This window comes from Macaca fascicularis, chromosome 16, assembly GCF_037993035.2.
Source record: "Macaca fascicularis isolate 582-1 chromosome 16, T2T-MFA8v1.1".
NCBI classification, from domain to species: Eukaryota; Metazoa; Chordata; class Mammalia; order Primates; family Cercopithecidae; genus Macaca; species Macaca fascicularis.
This window is the reverse complement of record NC_088390.1, coordinates 1,203,546-1,231,149: the sequence shown is the minus strand read 5'-3', so window position 1 is coordinate 1,231,149 and position 27,604 is coordinate 1,203,546. Positions and strand designations below refer to the sequence as shown.

Sequence of the window (27,604 nt, the reverse complement as noted above, 5' to 3'; positions counted from 1 at the left end):
TTGGGGATGTTTTGGTTTAAAATATTGCTAATAAAAGACCCAGGTTTCTGCGACTTGGCTGTGCTTATTTGGCCAAACAGGTCCCCTCCCCTACCAGGCTTCCTGCTGGGGCCTTGGGAACAGGGAGGACTTCTGGACCAAATCAGACAATTGTTCTAGATATTCAGATATCCGGCTTCTGGCACGGCCTTGTCGCTGAGCCTTCCACGCCCAAACATGCAGCCATCGGGAAGCCCAGGGTTGAGTCTTTGTGTTCGTCAGTGTTCTCTAGAGAAACAAAACCAATAGGGTGTGTGTGTTTATATCTATATCATCTACATACGAAGAAATGTATTAGAAGGAATTGATGCAGGTGATTATGGAGGCTTAGAGGTTCTAATCCCTGCAGTCAGTTGCTGGAGACCCAGGACAGCCAATATTAGTTCCAGTCCAAGTCCAAAGACCTGAAAGCTAGGAGAGCCAGCGATGTAAATTCCAGCTCCAAAGCCAGTGGACTCGAGGCTCAAGAAGGGCCAGTGTTTCAGTCCGAGCCCAGAGGCTGGAGGAGGCCAGCATCCCAGCCCACACCCAAGGAGTCAGGCAAGAGGAGCTTCCTCTTATTCTACCTTTTTGTTGATTCGGGTGTTCGGTGGATTGGATGAGGCCCAGCCACACTGGGGAGGACTCTGTTCTACTCAATACAAATAATCAACCTCATCCCAAACGCCTCACAAATATGTCCGGATTAATGTGTGGACAAATATCTGGGCACCTTGTGGCCTAGTCACGTTGACCTAGAAAATGAAGTATCACACTGTTACTCTCTCAGCTGCCCAGGATGGAAAGCAGTTAAGCTTTGCACAGATGAAAATCTACTGCTCTCAGGCTGGGCGCGGTGGCTCACGCCTGGAATCCCAGCACTCTGGGAGACTGAGGTGGCCAGATTACCTTAGGTCAGGAGTTCAAGACCAGCCTGGCTGACATGGTGAAACCCCATCTCTACTAAAAATACAAAAATTAGCCAGGTGTGGTGGCAGGCGCCTGTAATCCTAGCTACTCAGGAGGCTGAGGTGGGAGAATTGCTTGAACCTGGGAGGCGGAAGTTGCAGCCAGCCAAGATCTTGCCACTGCATTCCAGCCTGGGTGACAAAGTGAGACTCCATCTCAAAAGAAAAGAAAAGAGAAGAGAAAGAAAATCTGCTACTCTTTTTTTTTTTTTTTTTTTTGAGACGGAGTCTCGCTGTATTGCCCAGGGTGGAGTGCAGTGGCCGGATCTCAGCTCACTGCAAGCTCTGCCTCCCGGGTTTTTACGCCATTCTCCTGCCTCAGCCTCCCGAGTAGCCGGGACTACAGACGCCCACCACCTCGCCCGGCTAGTTTTTTGTATTTTTTAGTAGAGACGGGGTTTCACCGTGTTAGCCAGGATGGTCTCGAACTCCTGACCTCGTGATCTGCCCGTCTCGGCCTCCCAAAGTGCTGGGATTACAGGCTTGAGCCACCGCGCCCGGCCGAAAATCTGCTACTCTTTAAGCTGTGAGACACTGGGCAAGTGTCCTCATACCGCTGAGCCTCAGTTTTCTTGTCTCTAAATAGCTCTAACTCCCCTGAAAGGTAGTGGGGAGGAGGCCCCACTGTGGGCAGCTGCAGGAAGGTGCTGCGGAATCTCAGCATTAGGGGAGGCCTGCAGCGTCAGGCCTGGCTCACCGAAATGCACAGCCTTTGGCCACCAGGGCCCTCGAGACCTTTCTCACTGGGTTTAGAGGGCTGGGGGACCAAGAGCATTGCAAAGACCGAGTCTGATCAATATCGGCTGCACAATGACCGAAACTGCTTTTGCAGTCAACCTCCTTTCTGCCACGTGGGGTGGCCCCGGGTGAGGCTGGGTCTCTGCAGTGTTGACAGGGCATATGCTCCTCTCTCTCCAACACGCCCTCCCACAGCCTTGCTCTCTGCCTTTGTCTTCGTTTGTGTCCCCAAGACATGCACCCCACAGAGGTATTAGGGTGACACCTGAAGCTGTATCCCACAAACCCTGCCCAGGTCCAGGCTGAGCAGGGTAGCACGGCAGGGCCAGGTCCATAGACCACTGGTGGCTCCATTCAGCTGAGACTGCCCGGATTCACTCTGAGAAGGAAGGCCCGGGACTCATCTCAGCTACAAGTGGAGATGTAGATTCCTAAGCCAGGACCATGGTGTTCCAGAAAATCTGACTCCCCACAGGCCACAGACTCCTCTGTCTCCCCTCCTGGGAAGCTCAGTAAAAAGGGGCCGCAAGGCAGAGAGAAGAACTGGGTTTTGTCCCCGCTCTACTGCTGTCTCGCTGTGCGGCCTGAGGACTGTCACTCACCACTCCCTCCCCGGAGCTGCAGTTTGCTCATCTGTAGAGTGAAGGCACTGAGAATTTCCTCCCTCCTGACCTCACACGGCTCAAACCTCACAGCTGTTGTGAGGTTTCTGTGAGATGGTGTTTGGTAGAATGCTTTGTCAGTGTAAAATTGAAACAGGTTTAGACTCTAGCCTGCAGGAGAACCCAAAGATAAGGGTGGAGGTGAATTGAAATCCTCACCATTAGCCGGGCGTGGTGGCTCACACCTGTCATCCCAGCACTTTGGGAGGCCGAGGTGGGTGGATCACCTGAGGTCAGGAGTTTAACGCCATCCTGGCCAACATGGCGAAACCCCGTCTCTAGTAAAATCACACACACAAAATTAGCTGGGTGTGGTGGCAGGTGCCATCCACTAGTAATCCCAGCTACTTGGGAGACTGAGGCAGGAGAATTGCTGGAACCCAATAGGGGAGGAGGTTGCAGTGAGCTGAGATTGCGCCATTGCACTCCAGCAGCCTGGGGAACAGAGTGAGATGCCATCTCAAGAGAAAAAGAAAAAAAAGGAAAAAAACATCGTAATTGTCCCTATCATCCTCTTCCTCCTCCTCCTCATCACAGCTGCTTAAAGAGGCTTGTCCGGAACCTTTTATGTGCGTGGTTTCATTTAAGACCCTCAACAACTCTTTGAAGTAGGTGCTGTAACCATCTCCACATTACAGGTGCGAAAACTGAGGCTCAGAGAAGCTAAGATGAGCTGGGCATGGTGGTTCACTCCCATAATCCCATCTATGTGGGAAACTGAGGCAGGAGGCTCGCTTGAGCCCAGGAGTTGGAGGCTGAAAGGTGCTAGGATCACGCCTGTGAATAGCCATTGTACCCTCACCTGGGTGACAGAGCAAGACCCCATCTCTTTTTTTTTTTTTTTTTTTTTGTTTTTTGAGACGGAGTCTCGCTCTGTCGCCCAGGCTGGAGTGCAGTGGCACGATCTCGGCTCACTGCAAGCTCCGCCTCCTGGGTTTACGCCATTCTCCTGCCTCAGCCTCCTGAGTAGCTGGGACTACAGGCGCCCGCCACCGCGCCAGGCTAATTTTTTTTGTATTTTTAGTAGAGACGGGGTTTCACCGTGGTCTCGATCTCCTGACCTTGTGATCCGCCCGCCTCGGCCTCCCAAAGTGCTGGGATTACAGGCGTGAGCCACCGCGCCCGGCCAAGACCCCATCTCTTAATAATAACTATTAATAATATTATTGTTTGTCCAAGACCATGCAGCCAGTGGGGCCAGAGCATTATTGAGACTTGGGTTTCTGTGATGCCAGAGTCTGCACAGTGCTGCCAGGTCCCGCTCACACGCCCTCCCTTGTGAAGCTTTCACACCCACCCCACCACTGACCCCATTGCAGTTCGGAAGATGTGCACGGTCACTTGTGGGGTGCATCTGCCCTGTGAGATCAGGACCTTAATCCCTGATCATCTCTGTGGCCCCCAATGGAAGCTTCTCGGCACCTAGGGGTTCTAACTTGTATTTGTGGAATGGAACCAAGTAGTTCTGGGATGTTCAGTCAGGAGGAAGGGAGGAGCAAAGGAAGGCTCAGGCAATAATGCTGAGAAGAACTCAGGCTCAGAGTTAACGCTGGGAAGAACTCAGGCTCAGGGACAATGCTGGGAAGAACTCAGCTCAGGCAATAGTCCTGGGAAGAACTCAGGCTCAGGGTTAATGCTGGGAAGAACTCAGGCTCAGGGATAGCACTGGAAAGAATCCACGCTCAGGGCTGGGAAGAAGTCAGGCTCAGGAATAATATTGGGAAGAACTCAGGGATAACGCTGGGAATAACTCAGGCTCAGGGCTGGGAAGAACTCAGGCTCAGGCAATAATGTTGGGAAAAACTCAGGCTCAGGTAATAACACTGGGAAGAACTCAGGCTCAGGGTTAACACTAGGAAGAACTCAGGCTCAGGGATAATGCTAGGAATAACTTAGGCTCAGGCAATAATGTTGGGAAGAACTTCAGGCTCAGGGTTAACACTAGGAAGAACTCAGGCTCAGGGATGATGCTGGGAAGAACTCAGGCTCAGGGATAATGCTAGGAAGAACTCAGGCTCAGCGATGACACTGGAAAGAACTAAGGCTCAGGCAATAATGCTGGAAGAACTCAGGCTCAGGGATAACGCTGGGAAGAACTCAGGCTCAGGGATAATGCTGGGAAGAATGCAGGCTCAGGGGTAATGCTGGGAAGAACTCAGCCTCAGGGATAATGCTGGGAAGAACTCAGGCTCAGGGACATCACTGGGAAGAACTCAGGCTCAGGGATAATACTGGGAAGTACTCAGGCTCAGGCATAACACTGGGAAGAACTCAGGCTCAGGCCATAATGCTAGGAAAAATTCAGGCTCAGAGATAATGCTGGGAAGAACTCAGTCTCAGGAATAATGCTGGGAAGAACTCAGGCTCAGGGATAACGCTGGGAAGAACTCAGTGTCAGGGATAATGCTGGGAAGAACTCAGGCTCAGGGATAATGCTGGGAAGAACTCAGGCTCAGGGATAACGCTGGGAAGAACTCAGGCTCAGGGATAATGCTGGGAAGAACTCAGACTCAGGGCTGGGAAGAACTCAGGCTCAGCAATAATGCTGGGAAGAACTCAGGCTCAGCAATAATGCTGGGAAGAACTCAGACTCAGGGATAACACTGGGAAGGACTCAGGCTCAGGGCTGGGAAGAACTCAGGCTCAGCAATAATGCTGGGAAGAACTCAGACTCAGGCAAAAATGCTGGGAAGAACTCAGGCTCAGGGATAACACTGGGAAGGACTCAGGCTCAGGGCTGGGAAGAACTCAGGCTCAGCAATAATGCTGGGAAGAACTCAGACTCAGGCAAAAATGCTGGGAAGAACTCAGGCTCAGGGTTAACACTGGGAAGAACTGCAGCCTCCTCTTCCCTTTCTTGGTCTCTTCTAAAGGCTTGGGGTTGGAATTCGAGGTTGCTGCTAGGTGAGTGAAGAAGCGGCATGGGAGCCAGGAACTCCTGAGATGGTGCCTGCTCCACTCCCTCCTGACTGCTCCGGACCTGGGTTAGGTGGGTGAGGGACGCCCATGGCAGAGTCAGGGACTCCTCGAGTTTCAACCTCCACCCCCAAGCAGCCGGGCCCTGCATTTCTCCCCTTCCTGGATCTTGGGTCCCTGCTGCAAAGAGGACACGAGCTGAACCCTCCCATGTGCCAGGTGCTGTGCTAGGAGCCCAGGGGCTTCCCTGCCACCCAAGTCCTCCAGCCATGGGGCTGCGCCGGTTTGGTAGATGAAGACAGGAGGCTCAGGGTGGCTCTTGGGCTTGTCCCAGTTGGGAAGGACGTGAGTCGGAAGTAGGTAGACTAGTGCCTTGGTTCTGACCCTCGGTTCTGTCATCGCTGGCTCCCTCGTCCTCTCTGGCCCTCCCCCATTCACACCTGGCTGGTTTCTTCCTCACCTTTCCATACTGTTACGCTTCCCTGATGAACCACACCTGGCTGACCTGGCTCATCCCACAGCTCTCATGCCCAGTCTGAAATCTCCGTCTCCGGGCTAGCAGCCCTAGCGTTGGTGCCAAAATTACCCCCATTCTGCAGATGAGGAAACGGAGGCACAGGGAGCCTAGATGACGTGCCCAGGTCACGCAGTTGACAAGAGGCGGAGCTGGGGCTCAGACCCAGGGTGCAGGGAAGTATCGTTTCTGTTTGTTTGTTTCACTGTATAAACAGTGTCGTGTACCGGCGTCTCAACATTAGCTTTATTTTGTTTTACTTTATTTATTTGTTTGTTTGTTTGAGATGGAGTCTCACTCTGTTGTCCGGCTGGAGTGCAGTGGCACGATCTCGGCTCACTGCAACCTCTGCCTCCCAGATTGAAGCAATTCTCCTGCCTCAGCCTCCCGAGTAGCTGGGATTACAGGCGCCCGCCACCACACCTGGCTAATTTTGTATTTTTAGTAGAGACGGGGTTTTTACCAAGTTTGCCAGGCTGGTCTTGAACTCCCAACCTCAGGTAATCTGCCTGCCTCAGCCTCCCAAAGTGCTGGGCTTACAGGCATGAGCCACCTCACCCGGCCTATGTATTTCATTTTTTTGAGACGGAGTCTCCGTCTGTCACCCAGACTGGAGTACAATGACATGATCTCAGCTCACTGCAGCTTCCACTTCCTGGGTTCATTCTCCTGCCTCAGCCTCCCGAGTAGCTGGGATTACAGGCACCTGCCACCATGCCTGGCTAATTTTTATATTTTTAATAGAGACGGGTTTCACCATGTTGGCCAGGCTGGTCTCGATCTCCTGCTTCAGGTGATCTGCCTGCCTCGGCCTCCCAAAGTGCTGGGATTCCAGGCGTGAGCCACCGCGCCTGGCCAACATTAGCTTTATGTAGTTGAACTCTGTATATGATTTTGGAGTGACTTGTACTAGAACAGAGAAAGAGGAGGCAGAGGGAGGAGCAAGGTGATCTGGAAGGTGACGAATCTGGTTCCATCTGTGGCTGTAGTTAGTGGCTGCACCTGCCCTGGCACCTACCCTTTGGCGTCGGTTCCCATTGGCGGAAGAGCTACTGATCTTCATACAATCTGGAGGTGGGGCTTGAGTTTCTGCCAGGAAAGTTGGGAGAGCCAGGGAAAAGCAGAGAGGCAGGAGAAAGTGCTTCAAGCCGAGGACCTGCCGCTGTTAAAGGCCTGGAAGTGAGAACGTGCCAGGCCCTTTGAGAGGTGACTGTCAACAGTGAGATGGGTGAGTCATCGGCTGGGGCCCCACCGCCCTTGTTTGGGCTGGCTTGGTGGCTTCCTGCTGGGCACAGAGTGAGCAGTGTTTTAGAAAGAGTCATCTGATGTCACCAGGAGGGATGCAGGACAAATGTCCTGTCACACCTGGCCTGAAATCCTTCAGCACCTTCCCTTTGCCTATAGGGTCCCCCTTCCCTATAGGGCCCCCCTTCCCTTTGCCCATAGGGCCCCCCTTCCCTTTGCCCATAGGGCCCCCCTTCCCTTTGCCCATAGGGCCCCCCTTCCCTTTGCCCATAGGGCCCCCCTTCCCTTTGCCCATAGGGCCCCCCTTCCCTTTGTCCATAGGGCCCCCCTTCCCTTTGCCCATAGGGCCCCCCTTCCCTTTGCCCATAGGGCCCCCCTTCCCTTTGCCCATAGGGCCCCCCTTCCCTTTGCCCATAGGGCCCCCCTTCCCTTTGCCCATAGGGCCCCCCTTCCCTTTGTCTATAGGGCCTCCCTTCCCTTTGCCCATAGGGCCCCCCTTCCCTTTGCCCATAGGGCCCCCCTTCCCTTTGCCCATAGGGCCCACCCCAAACCCTTTGCATAGCTGTCAAGTCCTTGTCTGACCTGACCCCTGGACCCCCTGCCTGCCTCTGTGGCCTCAGGACCAACTCCCTGCTAGAATGTGAACTCCCACAAGAGAGAGATTTTGTCCGTTTTGTAACAAAACTTTTGTTCATTGTGCTCTCTGGTGCCTAGAACTGTGCCTGGCACACAGTGGGTGCTCAGTGAGTATTAGCTGAATGAATGCATGAACCAGGCAGACTAAACTCACGTCATTGTGCCTCACAGCCTGTCTCCTGTCTGTCCCCCAGCCCCACTGGCACCTCTAACCACTGCTTTTTTCTTTTTTAATTTTGTTTTTGAGACAGAATCTCTCTCTGTCACCCAGGCTGGAGTGCAATGACATGATCTCGGCTCACTGCAGCTTCTGCTTCCTGGGTTCATTCTCCTGCCTCAGCCTCCCAAGTAGCTGGGATTACAGGCACCCACCACCACGCCCAGCTAATTTTTGTATGTTTAGTAGAGACGGGGTTTCATCAAGTTGGCCAGGCTGGTCTCGAACTCCTGACCTCAGGTGATCTGCCTGCCTCGGCCTCCCTGGGATTACAGGCGTGAGCCACCGCGCCCGGCCATAATTTTTTTTTTTTTCCTTTTTTGAGACAGAGTCTTGCTCTGTGGCCCAGACTAGAGTGCAGTGGTGTGATCTCAGCTCATTGCAACCACTGCCTCCTGGGTTCAAGTAACTCTTGTGCCTCAGCCTTCAGAGTAGCTGGGATTACAGGCCTGTGCCACCACTCCTGGTTAATTTTTGTATTTTTAGTAAAGACAGGGTTTTACCATGTAGACCAGGCTGGTCACGAACTTCTGACCTCAGGTGATCTGTCTGCTTCGGCCTCTCAGAGTGCGGGACTAAAGGCGTGAGCCACTGAGCACGGTCAAATTTTTTTTTTTTTTTTTTTTTTTTTTTTTTTTTTTTGGAGACAGGGTCTTTCTCTGTTGCCCAGTCGGGAACACAGTAGCACAAACACAGTTCACTGCAGCCTCAACATCCTGGCCCAAGCAGTCCTCCTGCCTCAGCCTCCCAAGAAGCTGGGACCGGAGCACAAGAGCACGCCACCACACTCAGCTAACCATTTTTAAAAATTTTTGTAGAGATGAGGCCTTGCCCTGTTGCCCAGCTGGTCTCAAACTCCTGGGCTTGAGTGATCTTCCTGCCTTGGCCTCCCAAAGTGTTGGGATTTCAGGCATGAGCCACTGCACCTGGCCTATATGTACAGTTTATTTGTGGACAGAAATGTATAACTAACTCCTAGAGGTTCCCTCTGTCAGAGGCAACCAGAGGAGACTTTCTCTTTCTATATTATGTGTGTCTACAGAGTTAGAATTGTTAGTGATGTAACAGGAAAATAAAGAAGTTAAAAAAGAAGTACCACGATTGGGAACGTAGAGTGGGGTCTGAGGGCACCAGCAGGCACATCTGACGTGGCCAACAGGGGAGTCACGGGAGGCTCCCTGGAGGAGGTGACGTTAAAAGTCGAATCTAAAAATAAGCAGTGGGCCAGACGCCATGGCTCACATCCGTAATCCCAGCACTTTAGGAGGCCGAGGCGGGTGGATCACCTGAGGTCAGGGGTTCAAGACAAGCCCGGCCAACAGGATGAAATCCTGTCTCTACTGAAAATACAAAAATTAGCCGGGCATGGTGGCGGGCTCAGTAAATATTAGCCGAATGAATGCATGAATCAGCCAGCCTAAATTCATGTCATTGTGCCTTGGGAGGCTGAGGCAAAAGAATGGGTGGAACCGAGGAGGCAGAGGTTGCAGTGAGCCGAGACTGCACCACTGCACTCCAGCCTGGGTGACAGAGCGACGCTCCATCTCAAAAAAAAAAAAAAAATGGCAATAGGTGTTTCCCTGTTACCCTTTCCAGGAAAGTGGCCCCTCAGCTGAGCAGAGTTCTGACACTGCTCCCCTCCCCAGGATGGCCCTGCCCGTCCCTTGACACTGCCTTGGGAGTCAGTCACCAGGTCAGTCTGTCCCCAAGACTATCAGGTCCACTAGGGTAGGCACGGGTGTCCCTGTCCGTGGCTACATTCCGAATGCCAGCACAGTGCCTCGTGCACAGCAGGTGGTTAGTAAATGCCTGCTGATTGGGTCAGGGAAGGAGGGAATGGAGAGTGGGTGTGGGGGAAGGCTGTCTGGGGAGTGAGCCTTTGGAGACTGAGATTTAGATTTGATGGTGTCAGATATCTCAGTGGCTGCAAAAGATTTCAAACATTAGCTGGGTGTGGTGTGTACTTGTGGTCCCAGCTGCTCAGGAGGCTCAGGTGGGAGGATCGCGTGAGCCCAGGAGGTCAAGGCTGCAGTGAGCCATGTTTGTGCCACTGAACTCCAGCCTGGGTGACAGAACAAGACCCTGTCTAAAAAATATAAGTTTCCGTGGGTGCCCCATTCGTTGCCCTTGGGGGAGTTCATGCCCCTCACCCTCCATGGTGCTGTTTAGGCCACTTCTCCAAGTTCATCTTCTGTCCTGTAGCAAGCAGTGCTTCTTAACCTACCTTCCTTCCTCCCTTCCTCAAGACAGAGTCTGGCTCTGTTGCCTAGGCTGAAGTGCAGTGGTGTGAGCATAGCTCATTGCAGCCTCCAACTCGAGCTCAAACGATCCTCCCGCCTCATCCTCCTGAGTACCTGAGATTTCAGGTGTGCCACTGCACCCGGGTTGCTGAAGCTGCTTAACCCTTTCCTTTTGGGCCTTCTCTTCTTTGCCTGGAAACCCTTCCCTATTTCCAAACGCTGCTCAGAAACCACCATCCTGTGAAGCTTCCACTCTCAGGCAGCGTTAGTGCCTCTGTCCTCCGTCCCCAGGCGGCTGGTAAACGAGAACACTGCCTTGTGCGTTCACACGTCCTCACCCCAGACAGATCGAGAACCTGCGAACGGCAAGGGCCCCGTCTCCCAGCCTTGTATGTGTGTCATGCCAGGCCTCTTCTGGGTATGTAGGAATGAACAGACAGATGGACAGACAAGATCAGGAGCGAAAGCGGGGAAGTATGTGTGGTCATGTGGGTGTAAGAGGCTGTAAACCTTGGTGGGGTGGTGGCTTTGGCAAAGGAAAAGAAGGAAGAACCGAAGGACTCGGTCAAAGGGATGTGGGGGTTGAGGGAAGGAAGACTCGCAAGTTGGCGGCCGCACTAACAGAAGTGGAAACCCAGAGGGGGAAGCTGTTTCAGGAGGAGGAAGGGTCGTTTGGTTGGGACGTGTGGAGTGGAAGGGCTGTTGCTGGGGCTTCCAAGTGAGGAGACCCAGTGGCCAGGGCAGGTGCTAGACCGAGAGCCCAGCAAGACACAGGGGCTGGAGCTGGCAGCGGGCTGCCATTGGCCTGGAAGGGAGAAGGCATGCGTCTTCGGGGGAAGGGAGCAGAGGGCTGAGGCTGGGCTCAAGCAGGAGAGCCCACATGTAGAGGCGGCGGGAGAATGAAGGTCAGCCTACACCAGAGAGTGGTCGGGGCAACACCTGCATCAACAGGGCAGCTGAGGGCTTGGAGAAACTCTGGACTGCAGAGGCCAAGGAGTTGGAGAGGGAGGCCTCTGGCTTTGGGATAAACCGTTTTGGGGGCCTTTGAAGCAGCCTGCTTCTCTGGAGAACATTAGGAGCCAGACTGAGGCAGACGGAGTGTGGACCTCAGGTCCAGGGCTGGCTCGGGGCGTTTGTAAGGGAAGGGGAGGGAACGAGGTGAGTCACTTCCCCTCCAGGGGGGGCACCAAGGGCCTGTGAGTGGAGTCTGTGTCTGATGGAGGGGCACTCTAGTTACTCACTGGAATTTCCAGCCACCGGGGACAGGGTGGAGTAGAGAGGCCCTGGATACTCAGGGAGCCGCTTGTGTGGAGTTCAGGGATTTCGGGAAGAAGTGGGCGTCAGTCTCACCATGCCGCGTGGAGGCATGGGGAACGGGGATGGGGATATCCTGGCGGACTTCCAGGGGCACCTCATGGCCTCTTGGGTGGAGGAAGGAACACAGCAGGGGCCTGTGGGGTTTTAGGCCCTTCTTCGTGTCGCCTGCAGGTCTGACCCGTGTGGGCAGCCCATGCCATGCACTTGGAGCCCGCCGGGCGGGAGACAGAAGAACCTGTGGCACCAGGCCCTGAGCTGGCATTCTTGTGCCCTGGGGAATGCCAGGCCTGGTCGTTCCCAAGCCCTGGCCCCAGCCTCACCCGCCCAAACCAAATGAGGAATTGTGGCTGAAAGGGCTGTTCAGATGCGCCCTGGCTATTTATAACCCAGCCAGGCAGGGACAGGGGAAAACCAGGGGCTGGAAGGAGATGGGTGGGGTGGGGTGGGGTGGGGGTGTGTCTCTGCTGAATCCTGGTGGCAGTTCTCTGACCAAAGGCTGTTAGCCCTGGGGTCCCCCAAGGGCTTACCCCCAATCCCTCGCTCTGTATTTTAGCTCTGGAAACAGGATGGAGCCTCTCTCCAGAGAGGGCAGCTTCTCTGCTGCTAATGGAATTGCACAAGCCCCACCTAGAGCCCAGATCTTCTGAAGAATTCTGGGGGGAGTGGAGGACTGTGGGCCGAACTCGGGCCACAGGTGTGGTTCATTTAGACGGCACCATGTTGTTTTAAAATGTAAATTGTCATCGTTTTAAAATTGGGAGCGTTCCTGTTATTAAGCCAGAGTTTAGCTTATTTTGAACAGAGATCAGGCAGCCGTGAGCCTGCGTTTCCTCCAGCAGCCATCAGCTGGAGTGAGTGGTGGTTTCATCCAGCCCTACCTGGTTCGCTTCACCGGCTGGCCTCACCCGCACCCTCATGGGTGCTGTTTGCAACCTTTGCTCCATTGTTGGGTTGTAAAAGAGCTTTTCCCAGGGCCTCCCGTGGACTCCTCCCCGCATGGAAGGAGATGTATGCGCATCCAGGAACTAGGGCTGGGACCAAATGTGGCCTCACTCCCTGCACAGTTGGGGGTTCTGCAACCATTGGAGAAGCCAGGGGAAGCTGGCTGGGAGTGGGCAGGGCCAACAATGGTGCCTGTCCTGGGTTGTGTGTGCCTTCCCCTCGCAGGCTGGCTCCCTGGGGTGGGGGAGCTCGGGGGTCTGCTTGGAGGAGCTGGGGGTGCTGGTCTCAGCAGTGCCTGGGAGTCAGGGGGAGCTGCTCAGAGGAGGTGGGGGTCCTGGTCTCTGCAGTGCCTGTGAGTGGGGGCTGCTAGGAGGAGGTGGGGGTGCTGGTCTGAGCAGCGTGAGTAGGGGGGTTGGTCTGTGAGTGGGGGTACTCGTGGTCTGTGAGTGGGGGGTACTCGGAGGAGGTGGGGGTCCTGGTCTCTGCAGTGCCTGTGAGTGGGGGGTGCTTGGAGGAGGTGGGGGTCCTGGTGTCAGTAGCATCTGTGAGTGGCGGGGGGCTGGTCTGTGAGTGGGGGGTGCTCGGAGGAGGTGGGGGTGCTGGTCTCAGCACCCGTGAGTTGGGGGCTGCTCGGAGGAGAGGGTCCTGGTCCCTGTGAGTGGGGCGCCCATCGCCCGTGAGCAGGACCCTGGTGGCGCCGCTCTCCTGCTGCGGAGCAGGTCAGGCCTGTCTGTTGCAAAGCCTGGCTGGTCCTGCGGCGGCCGAGACGCGGCTGTGGCTTCTGGGCGGGCCGGGACCTCCCCTCCGGAAGGGGGCTCCGGCGCATGGGACCCCGGGGTGGCTCTGGGGGTCGCCCCTGCCCGCCGGGCTCCCGGCTCGGCCGCGCGCGGGGAATGAAGCTGCGTCTGGGAAGCGGCCTCCCCCCTACCCCACCCTGGCCCGGCCGCGGCCTCCTCGCTCCTCCTCCGCCGCAGAAGCCTCCGCCAGCCGCGGCCCCGCAACCCCAGAGGACGGGCGGCTCCACCTCGCGACGCACGTTTCCTGTGTGTTCCGAGCGAGCGCGAGCCCTGGAGGCCGGGAAGGGCGGGCCCTGCGGGGCCGGGAGCGGGGCCAGGCGGGACACGGAGGAGGGCGCCGGGCTCCGCTGCGCTGCGGGTTCGCCTCCGTCACGGGCCGGGAACGGCGTCAGGGGCTGCCCGGGCCTTGCTCCCCCTTTCGCCGGGCGAGGACGCGTCAGACGGCGGCGGAGCGGGGTGGACTAGGTCCGGGATGCAGCCCCGGGTCGGGAGCCCCAGGCCGGGCGCGCGGGTGTAGACCTGCCCCCCCCCCGCCCCGCCCGCCTCCTCCCTCCTCCCTCCTCCCGCCGCCGCTGCGTGGACCCCGCTTCCTGTCTGCCCTCCGCGGGCTCCGGCTGCCATGGAGGAGGAAGAGGAGGCGATAGGCTTGCTGGACAAGGTTCTGGAGGACGAAGATGTGTTTCTCCTGGAGGAGTGCGAGCTGGGAACCCCGACCAGCCCCGGCTCAGGGTCCCCCTTCCTGGTGGCTGTGAAGGTGGGAGCGTGACACGCCCTGGGCGCTGGGGGGGGCCGGGCCGGCGCTGCCGAAGGTGCGCGGGAGAAATGGCTGATGGGGGCGCAGAGCGCGCGGCCGGGTGGAAGCCCCTGGCGGAGTCCGTGAGGGTCCCGGCCCCGGCTGCTGTTCCCGGGGGAGAGGGGTGGGCCTGCCTCCCCGACCGGTGTCCTCGGGGGAGTGGCTGCCGCCCCCTCCAGGTCAGCCCAGCTCAGGGCGGCTGTGCCAGGAGTCACCTGGCGGGCGTCAGCTGCTGCCTCCGGGGAGGCGGTGGGCAGGAATCTCCTGTTTCCACAGCAACCGCAAGAGAGGGGCCACCCTCTTCCAGCCAGGAGACGGGACTCGGTGCCTCTGAGCTGAGGCAAGAGAGTGTTTGCAAAGGGCAAGAGCCAGAGGTCACTGAGCTTCCTTGAAGGAAAAGCACTGGGTCAGCTGAAGCGGGGCAGGGAACAGCTGGCTTGGAGGCTCCAGCCAGGTGGGCAGGTGCGCTTCCTGGGGGGGGGATAGGCAGGGAGCATCTGCTGGGCCCTGGCCCACGCGCTCTGGGGCTGAGGGCGTCCTCTGCAGCAGTGCCCCTGTCCTGTGGGAGAGGTTGCCTCCCGGTAGAACTGGACGGCAGTGGTGGCCAGAATCCCGTTGAGGAGCAGGGCGGCCCCGGAACCACGCCGGCTCTGAGTCTGGCCCGGCACACCACAGCGGTCTTCCTTTCTCTGGCCTGGACACACCTCTCAGAGCTTCAACCTCAGCCTTTTGCTCAACTGCTGTCTTGTTCTGTGTCAAGAAAGGAGGCCCAGTGAGGATGCATTTCAGGGAGTTTGCTGCTAAGCAAGGCTGCCTAACCGAGTGCCCATCTGCGGGGCCTAGGAGGCATGTGCAGAGAGCATTGCTGGGGACAGGAGGCTGTCCCTGAGCCTCCCTGGGCCTCCCTGACCCTCACAGAAGGTGGGGATCACAGTCCTGCCCCACCCACTCTACAGTGTGGCTCTGAGGAGGAGCCAGTGGAGGTAAAAATAGATGCAGAACCACGGTAGATGGCTGATGTGTGGAGTCTGGGTGGAGCGGTGGCTGCAGGCCTGGGTGGGGAGCGGAGCTGTAGGGAGGCTGGCAGTGGCTGGCACCCCACCCCGTGTTCTCTGAGCTGGTGCTGGCGTAGGGCCGTGGGGGTAAGTCATGTCTCTGGGTAGGCTCAGGGAGGCCTCTGCACTTCAGGGTCTGAGCAGCCTCCCCAGTAGGAACAGCGTAGCAAAGTCTGCTCGTGAACCAGGAGTCGGGCTGGGAGTAGCAATGCTGGGGTGGCAGGTGTGTGGCCCTCATGGGCCTTCTCTGGAAAGCCCCCAGCACAGATGTGGGCCCCCTGAGAGGCTGCCTCCTGGACCTCCCCTTCTGCCGGACCCTGGCATATGCCTCAGCTAAGCCCATGTTTCGTTCTGCTCAGAACTCTAGACATTTGCCTCCATGGTTATGTCCCATTCTCCTTGAGGACGAGGACCATGTCCTATTCGTTGCTGAACACTGCACAGTGCTTGGTGTGGGGCTGGTGCCAGTGAGAGTCTGCAGAATGTGTGAGGCCCACTGGGGCCCATGAAGGGTGTACCAGGTTCCCAGCCTCGCTCCGTCTCAGAGGTGTCCTACTGCGGTGGCCTACAGATGCCGAGAGAGCCTGAGCACGTATCACACCGAAAAACACTGCTCCTCGTGGGTCCTCATGAGCACCTGGATGGGGTCTTCCTCTCTACTTTGTTGCCAGAATGGGGGAAGGGGACCTTTCTTGAATGCTGAGGAGTTCCAGGCTCCCTGCCTCATCCTGAACACCTAGAGTTCCTCCCTCCTCTACTGACATTGGCCTCAGAGGGAGAAGACAAGCAAGGTGGCTACAGAGCGGTGGGAAGAAAGCTCATGGATTCACTCAACAAACATGCTCAGGTTGGGTGCTATTCAGAGATGTAGAGATGACCAGAGGAACAAGGTGTGATTCTCCCTCAGAAGGCATTCAGAGCAAGGGGCAGGTACAGGGAGTAGGAATAGAGTACAGAAGTAGTCAGGGTGAGCCGGGTGCGGTGGCTCACGCCTGTAATCCCAGCACTTTGGGAGGCTGAGGGGGGCGGATCACCTGAGGACAGGAGTTCGAGACCAGCCCGACCAATATAGTGAAACCATATCTCTATTAAAAATACAAAAATTAGCTGGTCGTGGTGGCGGGCGTCTGTAATCCCAGTTGCTTGGGAGGCTGAGGCAGGAGAATCGCTTGAACCCGGGAGGCAGAGGTTGCAGTGAGCTGAGATCGCGCCATTGCACTGCAGCTTGGGCGACAGAGTGAGACTCAGTCTCAAAAAAAAAAAAAAAAAAAAAAAAGGTCAGGGCTGTGAGAAGAGTACTGATAAAAGGGCACCAAATTCAGGGGAGAAGGGACCACTTCTAGCAGAGTTGTAGTTGGGGATGGCCTGAATGTGTCCACGTGTATGTGCGTACGTATGTGTATGTGTATGTATGTGTGTGTATGTGTATGTGTGTGTGTGTGTGTGTGTGTGTATGTACATGTGTGTGTATGTGTATGTGTGTGTGTGTATGAGTATGCGTATGTGTATGTATGTGCATGTGTGTGTATGTGTATGTGTACGTGTACATGTACGTGTACGTGTATGTGTGTGTGTATGTGTACGTGTACGTGTACATGTACGTGTACGTGTATGTGTGTGTGTATGTGTGCACCTGCAGGCCAAGGGTCATTTCTGGATGATACACTCCTGGGCTGCGGACGGTCTTGGCACACCCCTCCCTGGAAGCTGGTAGGAATCCAAGGCAATTCTCTTTGCTATTACTTTACTTTAGGAGTACTTACCTGAAGCAGCAGTTGCGTCCTAAGCATGTGCCCAAGTGCCAGGCCCAGAAATCAATCCTGTTTCCAGTGTAATTTCCAAGACGCTTCATCTTCCTGGGGGGCAGAGGCGAAGTTGGCCTCAGTTTTCTCCAAAGCTATAGCTGGAGGTTGCTGCGTATCTCAGCCCAGACTGACCTTTGAAGAGTTACTGATGTATAAAACTGATAATGCAAATACTGATAGCAGTGTCACGTTCCATCTGTAAAATGGCATATGCTTTCCAAAAATGTTTCATGCCATTCTATTTAAAGATAGGTAGGGTTGTGACAGGGGCCTGGTAGAAGGTGCTATTTTAAGGAACTTATTTGTCAGGAATAAAAACCCTTTGGTAATGCAGATTAACCCTTTAGGTGTTTTTCTGTGCCATTTTTTTTTTCTTTTGATACAGAGTCTCAGTCTGTCACCCAGGGTGGAGTGCGGTGGCACAATCACGGCTCACTGCGGCCTCTACCTCCCAGACTCAATCAACCTTCCCACCTCAGCCTCCCCCTCACTACAGGCACATGCCACCACGTTGGGCTAATTTTTGTATTTTTGTAGAGACAGGGTTTCACCGTGTTGCCCACGCTGGTCTCTAACTCTTGGGCTAAAGCGATCTGCCCACCTTGGCCTCCCGAAGTGCTGGGATTACAGGTGTGAGCCACTGAGCCCAGCCCAATCCTGTGCCAGTTTTTAATGGATCATCTGAAACATCTCTATTTCTGTTTCACCTGAGCAGGTCTCTTCTGCCTCCACATCATGCCTGTATCCCCCATTTGGATGTTTTTCTAAATACAGGCCCCACATGTGGTGATTTGAGAGATGATCGGTGGCACCTCAATCTGTGTGTTGCATTTTAATAGTTAAGTAGATATTTTAATGTATATTAGAAAAAATATGACCTGTGCATTTTTCTTACAATTTCAATTATGTGTAGGATAAGACTGCTTTTTACAAGTCAGTTCTGGGGCGCGGTGGCTCAGGCCTGTAATCCCAGCACTTTGGGAGGCCAAGGCGGGCGGATCATGAGGTCAGGAGTTCAAGACCAGCCTGCCCAACATGGTGAAACCCCGTCTCTACTAAAAACACAAAAATTATGTGGGCGTGGTGGTGCACGCCTGTAATCCCAACTACTCGGGAGGCTGAAGCAGGAGAATCGCTTGAACCTGGGAGGTGAAGGTTGCAGTGAGCCGAGATCGTGCCACTGTACTCCAGCCTGGATGACAGAGTGAGACTCTGTCTCAAAAAAAAAAAAAAAAAAAAAGTTATTGTAAAGAACAGTATTGAGTAAAGAATAGTGCAGGTGGTGGTATGTGAGTATGGCAAAATTTTAAGGGTGGGATATGAGCAACCGAAATTTCAAAACACTGCGTGTGCCCCATGGCGCCTGCCTGAGACTTCAGAGAGCACCAGGGAGCCCAGAATACGGGAATCCACCCTTCAGGAGAGAGGAGCCTCTGGAATTCGGTCTTTGTCCCCCAGCAGTTGACCCTGTCTTCTCTGTTCTAAATTCTGCCAAGGACGCAGCTGAAAAAGACTTCCTCAGTGCCTAGCCCTGGGAGAGGAGAGGATCTCTCCATGTCTCTGCACTGCCTCAGCTGTCCTGAGACTGAGATGGGCCAGTTGTCCTGAGGTTGATGCTTGGTGTCGGTATAAGCCCCAGGCACGGCCACCCCCCACCCCCAGGCCCAGTGGCATCTACTCTGAGCAGATCCTGCTGGGTACTCCTGGCAGCCAGCTGTGGCCTGTGGACTAAATTCTGCCATCTGTGAAGGCTCAGACCCTTGCACCCTTGCTGCACGCCCTGTAGCCTTGAGTCACAGCCAGAGAGCCCTGCTTGTTGTCTTGGAGGTCGGCGCTCCTGGAGAGATTGTGTCTTCGCTTGTCCTGGAACCAGACGTTTGGAGGCTTTATTTAGCTTCTAAACTCTGTGGAAGACCAGGCCTGAGCTGGCCACACCTTATCTCTAGACACTGTCCCTCCCAGAGTGACCTGATGTTTTTGGTTTGGCGGCTTCGAGCTGCCACACCGTCAGCCTAGCACATTGTGCAGGTGCAGGATGCTGAGGATAAACGAACCCACCGAGGCTGCATTTCGTCAGTTCTGGCTGGGAGGAAGTGAGGACAGGCCGCTTCCCGGTGCTGGAGACTGGCAGGCAGCGTGGCAGAGGCTGTGGGACCTGAAACTCTTCAGAGAGCTGACTCTGGCGCATTCTGGGCACGTGGGCACCTCTGAAGTGCTCCCTGGGGGGGAGATGATCTGCTTCACCTTCGTGCTCCCGGTGGGAGTGGGTGAGTGAGTGGTGAGCCTGGGCTTCGATGAGACAACAGTCGCCCCACAAAGACTGAAGAAACGATGGTGAATTTCCTCATGGCTCTGAACTGAGGAAAGCTGGAAAAGATGGGAATGGAAAAGGCCTTTCTTTGGTGGTGACTGAGCAACCGGTCTCCCATTAGCCAAGTGCGCCGAGAGGCTGATTTCCCATCCGTGAGCTCTCCAACGCCTTTGCTCCCATTCCAGCCGAAACTGCAGTGTGAACAGGGCCCGGAGCGGGGGCTCTTGCGGCTGACTCTTCATTGCCTTTTGAGGGAGGGTCTCCTGAGCTGTCTTCCCATCAGAACCAGCCTTTCAAGACTGGACGGTGAATGGAAGTCTTGAGGGGAGGATCTAGCAGAAATGGGCGATTACGGGGCTCTGGGGTCTACGCTTATGCTGGGGGAGGGGGTGAAGCTTATTTGTGGATGGGGCTGCAGATCCCATTCTTCCCCCCATCCGAGTCCAAACAGCTCTACAGTTAAAGCTCATAGTGTATCCAAGTGACTTCCTCTACAGGGCATTTGCTGAACCCTCAGGCAGATCCTGAGGCCGGGAACAGAGGGGTGCTAGCCCCCAGCACCGGGGATGAGTCCCCATGTGTCAAGGCTGGGAAGCAGCAGGAAGACCCCCGAGGGTCTGACCTGGAGGGGCTGGGGCTGGGGGCTGTTCCAGGCTCTGATCTTGTCCCCCAGGGGTTCGTGTGCTGCAGGCTCTGCAGGCCTCTGACAGTCCCGACTCTCTCTGTGCCTCAGGAAGTTGATAACACTTGCCAGGTTTTTGAGACTCTGATGAGTGCTAAGCACAGTTCCTGGTATTTGTGAAGCTGCCAATAAGTAACTATTGCCCTTTCCTAAAGCATGGGGTCTGTATTGCTTTTCTAATGCTGCTGAAACAAATTGCCACAAACTTAAGGGCTTAAAACAACACAAATGTATTCTATTATACAGAAATCTAAAAAGGATCTCTGCCCGACACCGTGGCCCATGCCTGTAATCCCAGCACTTCGGGAGGCCGAGACGGGCAGATCACCTGAGGTCAGGAGTTTGAGACCAGCCTGGCCAATATAGTGAAACCCTGTTTCTACTAAAAATACAAAAATTAGTGGGTGTGACGGTGGGCGCCTGTAATCCCAGCTACTTGGGAGGCTGAGGCAGGAGAATCGCTTGAACTTGGGAGGCAGAGGTTGCAGTGAACCGAGATCATGCCATTGCACTCCGGCCTGGGCGACAGAGCGCGACTTTGTCTCAGTATATAAATACATAAATAAATAGATTAATTAAAATAAAAAGGATCTCCAGGGCTGCATTGCTTCTGGAAGCTCTAGGGCAAGCTTGTCCAGCCTATGGCCACGCGTCCCAGGACTGCTTTGAGTGTGGCCTGACACAAATTTGTAAACTCTTAAAACCTGTTATTTTCTTTTAGTTCATCAGCGGTCGTTAGTGTTACTGTATTTTATGTGTGGCCCGAGACAATTCTTCTTCTTCCAGTGTGGCTCAGGGGAACCAAAAGATCGGACGCCCCTGCTCTAGGGGAATGAATTCATTTTGTTGCCGTTTCCAGCCTCCAAAGGCTCCCTGCATTCCTTAGCTCATGGCCCCATCCTCTGTCTTCAAACCTACCAGTGTAGCATCTTCCAAGCCGTCCCTCACCACCACCTTGTCTCTGACTCTCTCATTCCCCTTCTGTGGCCATGATGCCTTGCGGAAAGATGGCATTTTAAGCAGCAGGTACAGAAAGAACCGAAAGCTAGAGGCCTTTGAAGATGAGGAAGCTGGTTCTGCATGTGGGAAGACCGAGCGGTCTCCTGGCTGTGGGAAGGACTGGAAGGGTAGGGACGGGCACCTGGGCCCCTGAAGGTATCTCATACGGGATATGATGGGCCTCATGTCCCAGTCTGGGGCCGAATCTTTACTTGTTTGTTTTTCACATGTCTTTCCCACTAGATTCTAAGCCACGTGAGAACAGGGGCCACTGTCTGTTTCCCATGGTATCTATAGGGCCTGGTGGACATTCAGTAAATATTTATTGAATGAATAAATAAATGGACACATAGCGCAATGGAATTCCTAAGTACTCACATTTTGCAGTCTTCATACTCGGTCCTTGGCAAGCCTCGGGCAAGGCGGCACTCTTAGAAGATGAATCCAGCTCTGGTACGTGGGAAAGGCAGGAGGAGAGAGGAAGAGAGGGAGGAGAAGTCGATTCAGAGAACCCAGGCGACAGAGTGAGATGCAGGGGGCCTCAACCACAGGAGAGGGGAGGGGTGGGACAGAGGGAACGGGAGGCAACAGATGAGCTGGGAAGCGTGGAAGGGCTTGGGGGAGATGAACAGCAAGCATGGAAGGGCTTGGGGGCTCAGTGTGGCAGAGGGAAAGGAGAGAGAAGGAAGAGGGGCCCAGGGATGACTCTTGGGGGTCCTGGCTGAGAATTACTATGTATGTTTTTTCACTGAGGAGAACTTTGGGGGTACTTTCTCTGTGCCAGGCACTGTGCTAGTTGGTGGACATCCAATGCTCAATGGCGTGTGACCTCCACGCTAAGGAGCAGCAGTTCTGGAGGGAGGAGAAGGCCACTTTGGGTCTGTTCCTGGCACAGTGAGGTGACCAGGGAGTGCTGCAGCGAGTGTGCGGGGTGGGGCAGTGTAAGGCTGAGGGGCTCACAGCCGGCCTTCTGATATGGGATGGAACCCCAAGGACAAGAGGATAAGGACAGAAGTGTAGCTGGGAGGCCTCAAGGCTGGGGCCCTTCCATTCAGTTCTCTCTACCCACACTTCTCTTGGTTTGTCTGTCACTTCCTCTGGGACCCCTCTCTACCCCCCAGACTTAGATTCTGGCCCCTGCTGTGCCCTGCCTTGTGACCATGCCCTGCCTCAGTCATGATTCTGATTTTCCCTCCTGAACATCCTTGTCCCCGCACCGCACATTAAACTGCCCAGCAGACCTGGGGCAGGTCCTTGTGTCTTGCTCACCGTGAGAAGGTTGACTTGGTTGACAGGTGGATGAATCGATGAATATCAAATGGGGAAATGTGGAAAATAGATTGAGCGAAGCAAAACAAGATGTTACAAGAGGAATATGGGTGATTGTTTTCCCTTTTGTATTTCTGCATGTTTTATATATATATTTTTATCATAGTATCTGACTTTTATCTCGTATGAAAGTGTCACTTAAGGGGAAAGGGACAAGGGTGGCTGGGCGTGGTGGCTCACGCCTGTAATCCCAGCACTTTGGGAGGCTAAGGCGGGTGGATCACCTGAGATCAGGAGTTCGAGATCATCCTGGCCAACATGGTGAAACCCCATCTCTACTAAAAATACAAAAATTATCTGGGCATGGTGGTGGGCGCCTGTAGTCCCAGCTACTCAGGAGGCTGAGGCAGGAGAATCACTTGAACCCGGGAGGCGGAGGTTGCAGTGAGCCAAGATCATGCCACCGCACACCAGCCTGGGTGACAGAGCGAGACTCCGTCTCAAAAAAAAAAGAGGGAAAAGGGTAGGGAAACAGACAGTCCACTCAGGATTTTGGCCTCCTTGCTCATGAGCTGTTGCCTGTGCTTTGCTTTTGTGCAGGTGGAAGCAGGGAAAGGCCTGGAGATGAGGAAGCTGGTTCTCTCGGGGTTCTTGGCCAGCGAAGAGATCTACATTAACCAGCTGGAAGCCCTATTGCTGGTGAGTACAGTCCCTGCTCTGGGGCCTTCTGTTCCCCCGCGTGGCGGATGATGTCATGCTCTGAAGCTGCTTTTGGAGTTGGAGAGGAAAGAGGACCTGTACCCGTCCCTCCCTGTGGACAGAGTGCAGCTGCTCTGCGTCTAGCTGGGGATCAGGCAGCCCAGGTCATTGCCAGAAAGGGCCCATGCCGGTCAGCTCCAGCTCTCAAAAGGCAGGAGAAGCAGCACACCCGGGTTAGGGGTGGCAGACACACCTGTCATCCGCCACCGTATAGGGCATTGCTAACCCATCACGGTGCTCTGCCCGGGCGACGGCCAAGCGACTCCTCTGCTGTGCTCCGGACAGTCACTCCCAGTCAATCCAGTTAAGAAGTCTTTGCCATCTCGGGTCCACGTCCTTCTACCTCCCTGGGCGAGGGAACCATTAACACCATCCTGAGGCCAAGTGTCAGGAAATAGGAGGTGGCAGGCTGTGTTTGTTGTTTGTTTGTTTGTTTTTGAGACAGAGTTTTGCTCTTGTCGCCCAGGCTGGAGTGTAGTGGCGCAATCTTGGCTCACTGCAACCTCTGCCTCCCGGGTTCAAGTGATTCTCCTGCCTAAGCCTCCCTAGTGGCTGGAATTGCAGGTGCGTGCCACCACACCCGACTAATTTTTGTATTTAGTAGAGACGGGATTTCACCATGTTGGCCAGGCTGGTCTCAAACTCCTGACCTCAGGTGATCCGCCTGCCTCAGCCTCCCAAAGTGCTGGGATGACAGGCGTGAGCCCCCGCGCCTGGCCTGTCTGTGTTCTTTGGAGAGGCAGCACAGCTCTGAGGCATCAGGCCAAGCTCAGCCCTCGGTAACATGCCTCAGTTTCCCTCCCGGAGGGAGGCATTGTTGTGAGAATCCGATTGGGAGGGGAATATGAACATGTTTTCGGAAGATAAAAGTATTACACAGATGTGCGGTGGTTTTGCCTTGGGAGAAAGCGCTCCTGAGATGCGTCTGGATATTATGCCGAGTGATCGTGGCGTGTCAGGTTCTTTCTCTGGGTGTTTCGCAGCCTGAGACATAAGGTAATTGTCAGAGAAGGGAGACTCAGAAGTGTGGATCTGTGGACGCTCATTCTTAACAAGAATTCTAAGATACACATTTAAGTACTTGCCATGACATGAGGTGCTGTCACGTGTCAACCCTGAGATGCTGTCAGTGTCCCAGAGGACTTGACATTTATATTACCCAGGAAAGACTGTGTGAATGTGCAGATGCAGGCCGGGTGTGGTGGCTCAATGCCTGTAATCCCAGCACTTTGGGAGCCCGAGGTGCGCAGATCTCTTGAGGACGGGAGTTCGAGACCAGCCTGGCCAATGTGGTGAAACCTTGTCTCTACTAGAAATACAAAAGAAGAGCCAGGCATGGTGGTGCATGCCTGTAATCCCAGTTACTCAGGAGGCTGAGGCATGAGAATCGCTTGAAGCGGGGGGCGAAGGTCATAGTGAGCTAAAAGTGTGCCACTGTACTCCAGACTGGACAACGGGAGTGAAACCCTGTCTCAAGAAAGGCCAGGCACAGTCGCTCACACCTCTAATCCCAGCACTTTGGCAGGCTGAGGCGCGTGGATCACCTGAGGTCAGGAGTTCGAGACCAACCCAGCCAACATGGTGAAGCCCCATCTCTACTAAAAATACAAAAAATTAGCCAGGTGCGGTGGTGGGTGCATGTAATCTCAGCTACTCAGGGAGGCTGAGGCAGGAGAATCGCTTAAACCCGGGAGGCGGAGGTTGCAGTGAGCCAAGATCATGCCACTGCACTCCAGTTTGGGCAACAAGAGTGAAACTCTGTCTCCAAAAAAAAAAAAAAAAGAAAAGAAAAAAAGGAATGTGCAGCTGCTTTGCCACACGCCAGGCTGAATGTGTCCCATATCTCCGGGAGTTTATCTCTATACACGGAGCTGTTTTCCAAGTGAGGGGCAGTGTGGCAGGTAGCTGAGGGTCCTGGTCTGGGGCCAGAGCTGGGGCAAGACGTGGCCCGCCCTGCCATGAATAGCAGGCGTATTGCACCGTTTCTCAGACTGTGCCTCTCAGCCCATCAGTGCATTGTGAAATCATTACAGTGGGTTGTGAAACCAGTACAGTGGGTTGGGACAGCATTGGTTTCATTTTAAACCAATGAAAACATACCAGTATGCATCATACACAGGAAAGATAAGTGAGGGAACTTTCAGTTTGTTGTCTGTGTGCCTGTGAATATATATGTAATTGCTGGGCCCATGGTATCTTGTACCTGTTGTGGGTTTGAAAACTGCTGGCTTTGGCCAGGCGCCGTGGCTCATGCCTGTAATCCCAGCACTTTGGGAGGCCGAGGCAGGAGGATCACGAGGTCAGGAGATCGAGACCATCCTGGCTAACACGGTGAAACCCCGTCTCTACTAAAAATACAGAAAATGAGTCAGACGTGGTGGCGGGCACCTGTAGTCCCAGCTACTCGGGAGGCTGAGGCAGGAGAATGGCGGGAACCCGGGAGGCGGAGCTTGTAGTGAGCTGAGATCCGGCCACCGCACTCCAGCCTGGGCGACAGAGCGAGACTGTCTCAAAAACAAAACAAAACACAACAAAACAAAAACAAAACTGCTGTCTTTGGGTGAGCTATACATAAATTCCCTGAGCCTCCGTTTCTGGATCTCAAGATGAGAGTGATGCCGGTTTTTCTGTCTTTTTCCATGGGTCCTTTCAGGACCTCGTACGGTGTTGAGTACTTAAGACACTCGAATGTTAGTGGAAGAAAGGAGGACAGGCAAAGAGACCACCGTCAGACACTCGTGAAACTCGTCTTTGAAACCATGAATTGCTGTGCCAAAAAAGAACATAGTTGTCCTGACTAACAGGATGTATATTTGAAAGGAGTTCGGACAAAGGATCCAGACTGCCTGGCCGTACTGGCTCCAGGCTTTCAGCAGGTGAATGAGCCTTTGTGCCTCAGTTTTTCCATCTGCAAACAGGGTATATGAATAGTATGCTTTTCATGGGGTCGTTGTGAGGATTAAAGGAATTTATACACAGAGTTATTACTATTATTTTTGAGACGGAGTTTTGCTCTGTTGCCCAGGCTGGAGTGCAGTGGCACAGTCTTGGCTTACTGTAACCTCCACCTCTTGGGTTCAAGAGATTTCCTGCCTCGGCCTCCCAATTAGCTGGGATTACAGGCGCCCACCCCCACACCCAGCTAATTTTTGTATTTTTAGTAGAGATGGGGTTTCACCATCTTGGCCAGGCTGGTCTTGAACTCCTGACCTCATGTGATCCTCCCGCCTCGGCCTCCCAAAGTGCTGAGATTACAGGCGTGAGCCACTGCGCCCAGCACATAAAGCTCTCAGAACATAGCCTGAGTGTTCGTTGATACTGTTGATTTCTCCAGTGCCAGGAGAGGAAACAGGTTAGGGCTTATTGGTTCCTGCCACAACACACCTTTTCCCTGAAGGAGGGAGCGGCGCCCGTCCCCATCAGACACGACACCCTTAGATCCCACCTGCCATCCGCGAGCCTCTTCCCCTGGGCCAAGACCGAGAGCCCTTCCTTCCCTGCCCTGCCTTTCTAACAGCTCATGCCCCAAAGGCAGAATCTGTGGGGTAGGGGCCCCCTTCCTGATGTGCCCGGGGCAGGTCCCCCCGCTTCTCCAGCTCTCTCCTCCTGGGCCCCTGCTTGGCTCTTTCTTGAGCAGGGGCCAGAGGGAGCGACGGAGGAACTTGCTGGGAGGCCAGGTCTGTGGCAGGAGGGCTCAGGAAGCAGGAGTGGGACCTTCCACAGCCACAGCCTCAGAAGAAAACCTCAGAGCGAAAGAATCACGCCCTCCCCCATCTCCTCCCTGAGCTGGGAACCCCCACACCCTCCCCACCCCTCAGCAAGGAGGAAGCTAAACCTGCTGTTCGGGGTGGCCTCACAAAGGGGCCAGCCCGAAGGAGAAGAACATTCATCCCCTCCATGCTCGCTTTCCCGCTCCTGACCCCATTCCCACCGCTCTGCCCCGGCCTGTTTGCTTTCAGCTGAACGCTTCCTGATAGTCAGAGGGCTGGGTGTGTGTACCTAAAACCGTGTGCACACACAGGGCAGACGAGCCTCCGCACAGAGGCCTCCGTCCTGGCCTCTGGGTTGCTGGTGGGGGTCGTCTTCTGGGGCCCTCCTGCTTCCTGGTGGGCTCCGATTACAGGGAAAGCCTGGGAGCCTGGGCCGAGGCAGGGGGTGAAGGAAAAAAGACGAAGCCAAATGCATCGAAATTCTGGATCTCCTTGACGCTGGGAACTGAGCTTGGGAACTGTGTCTTGCTATGCCGGGGCCACAGGGTGAGGCTACTCCCCACAGCCCCTCCCACTGCTGGCCACGACTGGCCCTCCTGGGGTGGACTGTCCTGGCCATGCGTTGGGGCTCATAGCCACGCTGTATCGCAGCCTCTTTATCTATAAAACAGGTGAATGACGCCTTCCTCCCTGGGCTCCAGTGACGAGTAACTAGGGTGGCGTGGCAGCAAGCATGCCAGGCCTTCTGGGGCAGGAGGCGGAGGAAGTGGGTACATTTCTTTCCCCTATTTCGAAAGGCCAGTCGCTGTGGGACAGCAGACAAACGGCTGTGTGAAGTCCCACTGGCAAGTGAGAACCGGCCCAGGCCCGTCTTCCTGAGAAGCAGCTGGGCTGGGAGCCAGGGTGGAGGTCACTCGGGGTCCTCTCCGAGAAGTCTCATGGTGAAATGGAGAGCCGGGGCCTGCCCTTGCCTCTGTAGCAGGACTGGGGAGGAGGGGGTGCCTGAGTGGT

At 54.8% G+C, this 27,604-nt stretch overlaps 1 protein-coding gene across 6 annotated transcripts in view; it reads left to right on the top strand.

Moving 5' to 3' along the window:
• ABR (ABR activator of RhoGEF and GTPase) overlaps positions 1–27,604 on the top strand; it is a 230,965-nt gene that overhangs the window by 112,256 nt on the left and 91,105 nt on the right. For 4 of the 6 annotated variants that reach the window (XM_045376367.3, XM_065532214.2, XM_074018143.1 and 1 more), the window contains one exon: positions 22,725–22,823. In XM_045376367.3, the coding sequence (XP_045232302.2) occupies positions 22,725–22,823 (99 nt within the window). Of the gene's footprint in view, positions 1–13,795; positions 14,020–22,724; positions 22,824–27,604 lie in introns of those variants that run through there. The other 2 variants (XM_065532213.2, XM_074018142.1) reach the window with 2 other exon arrangements.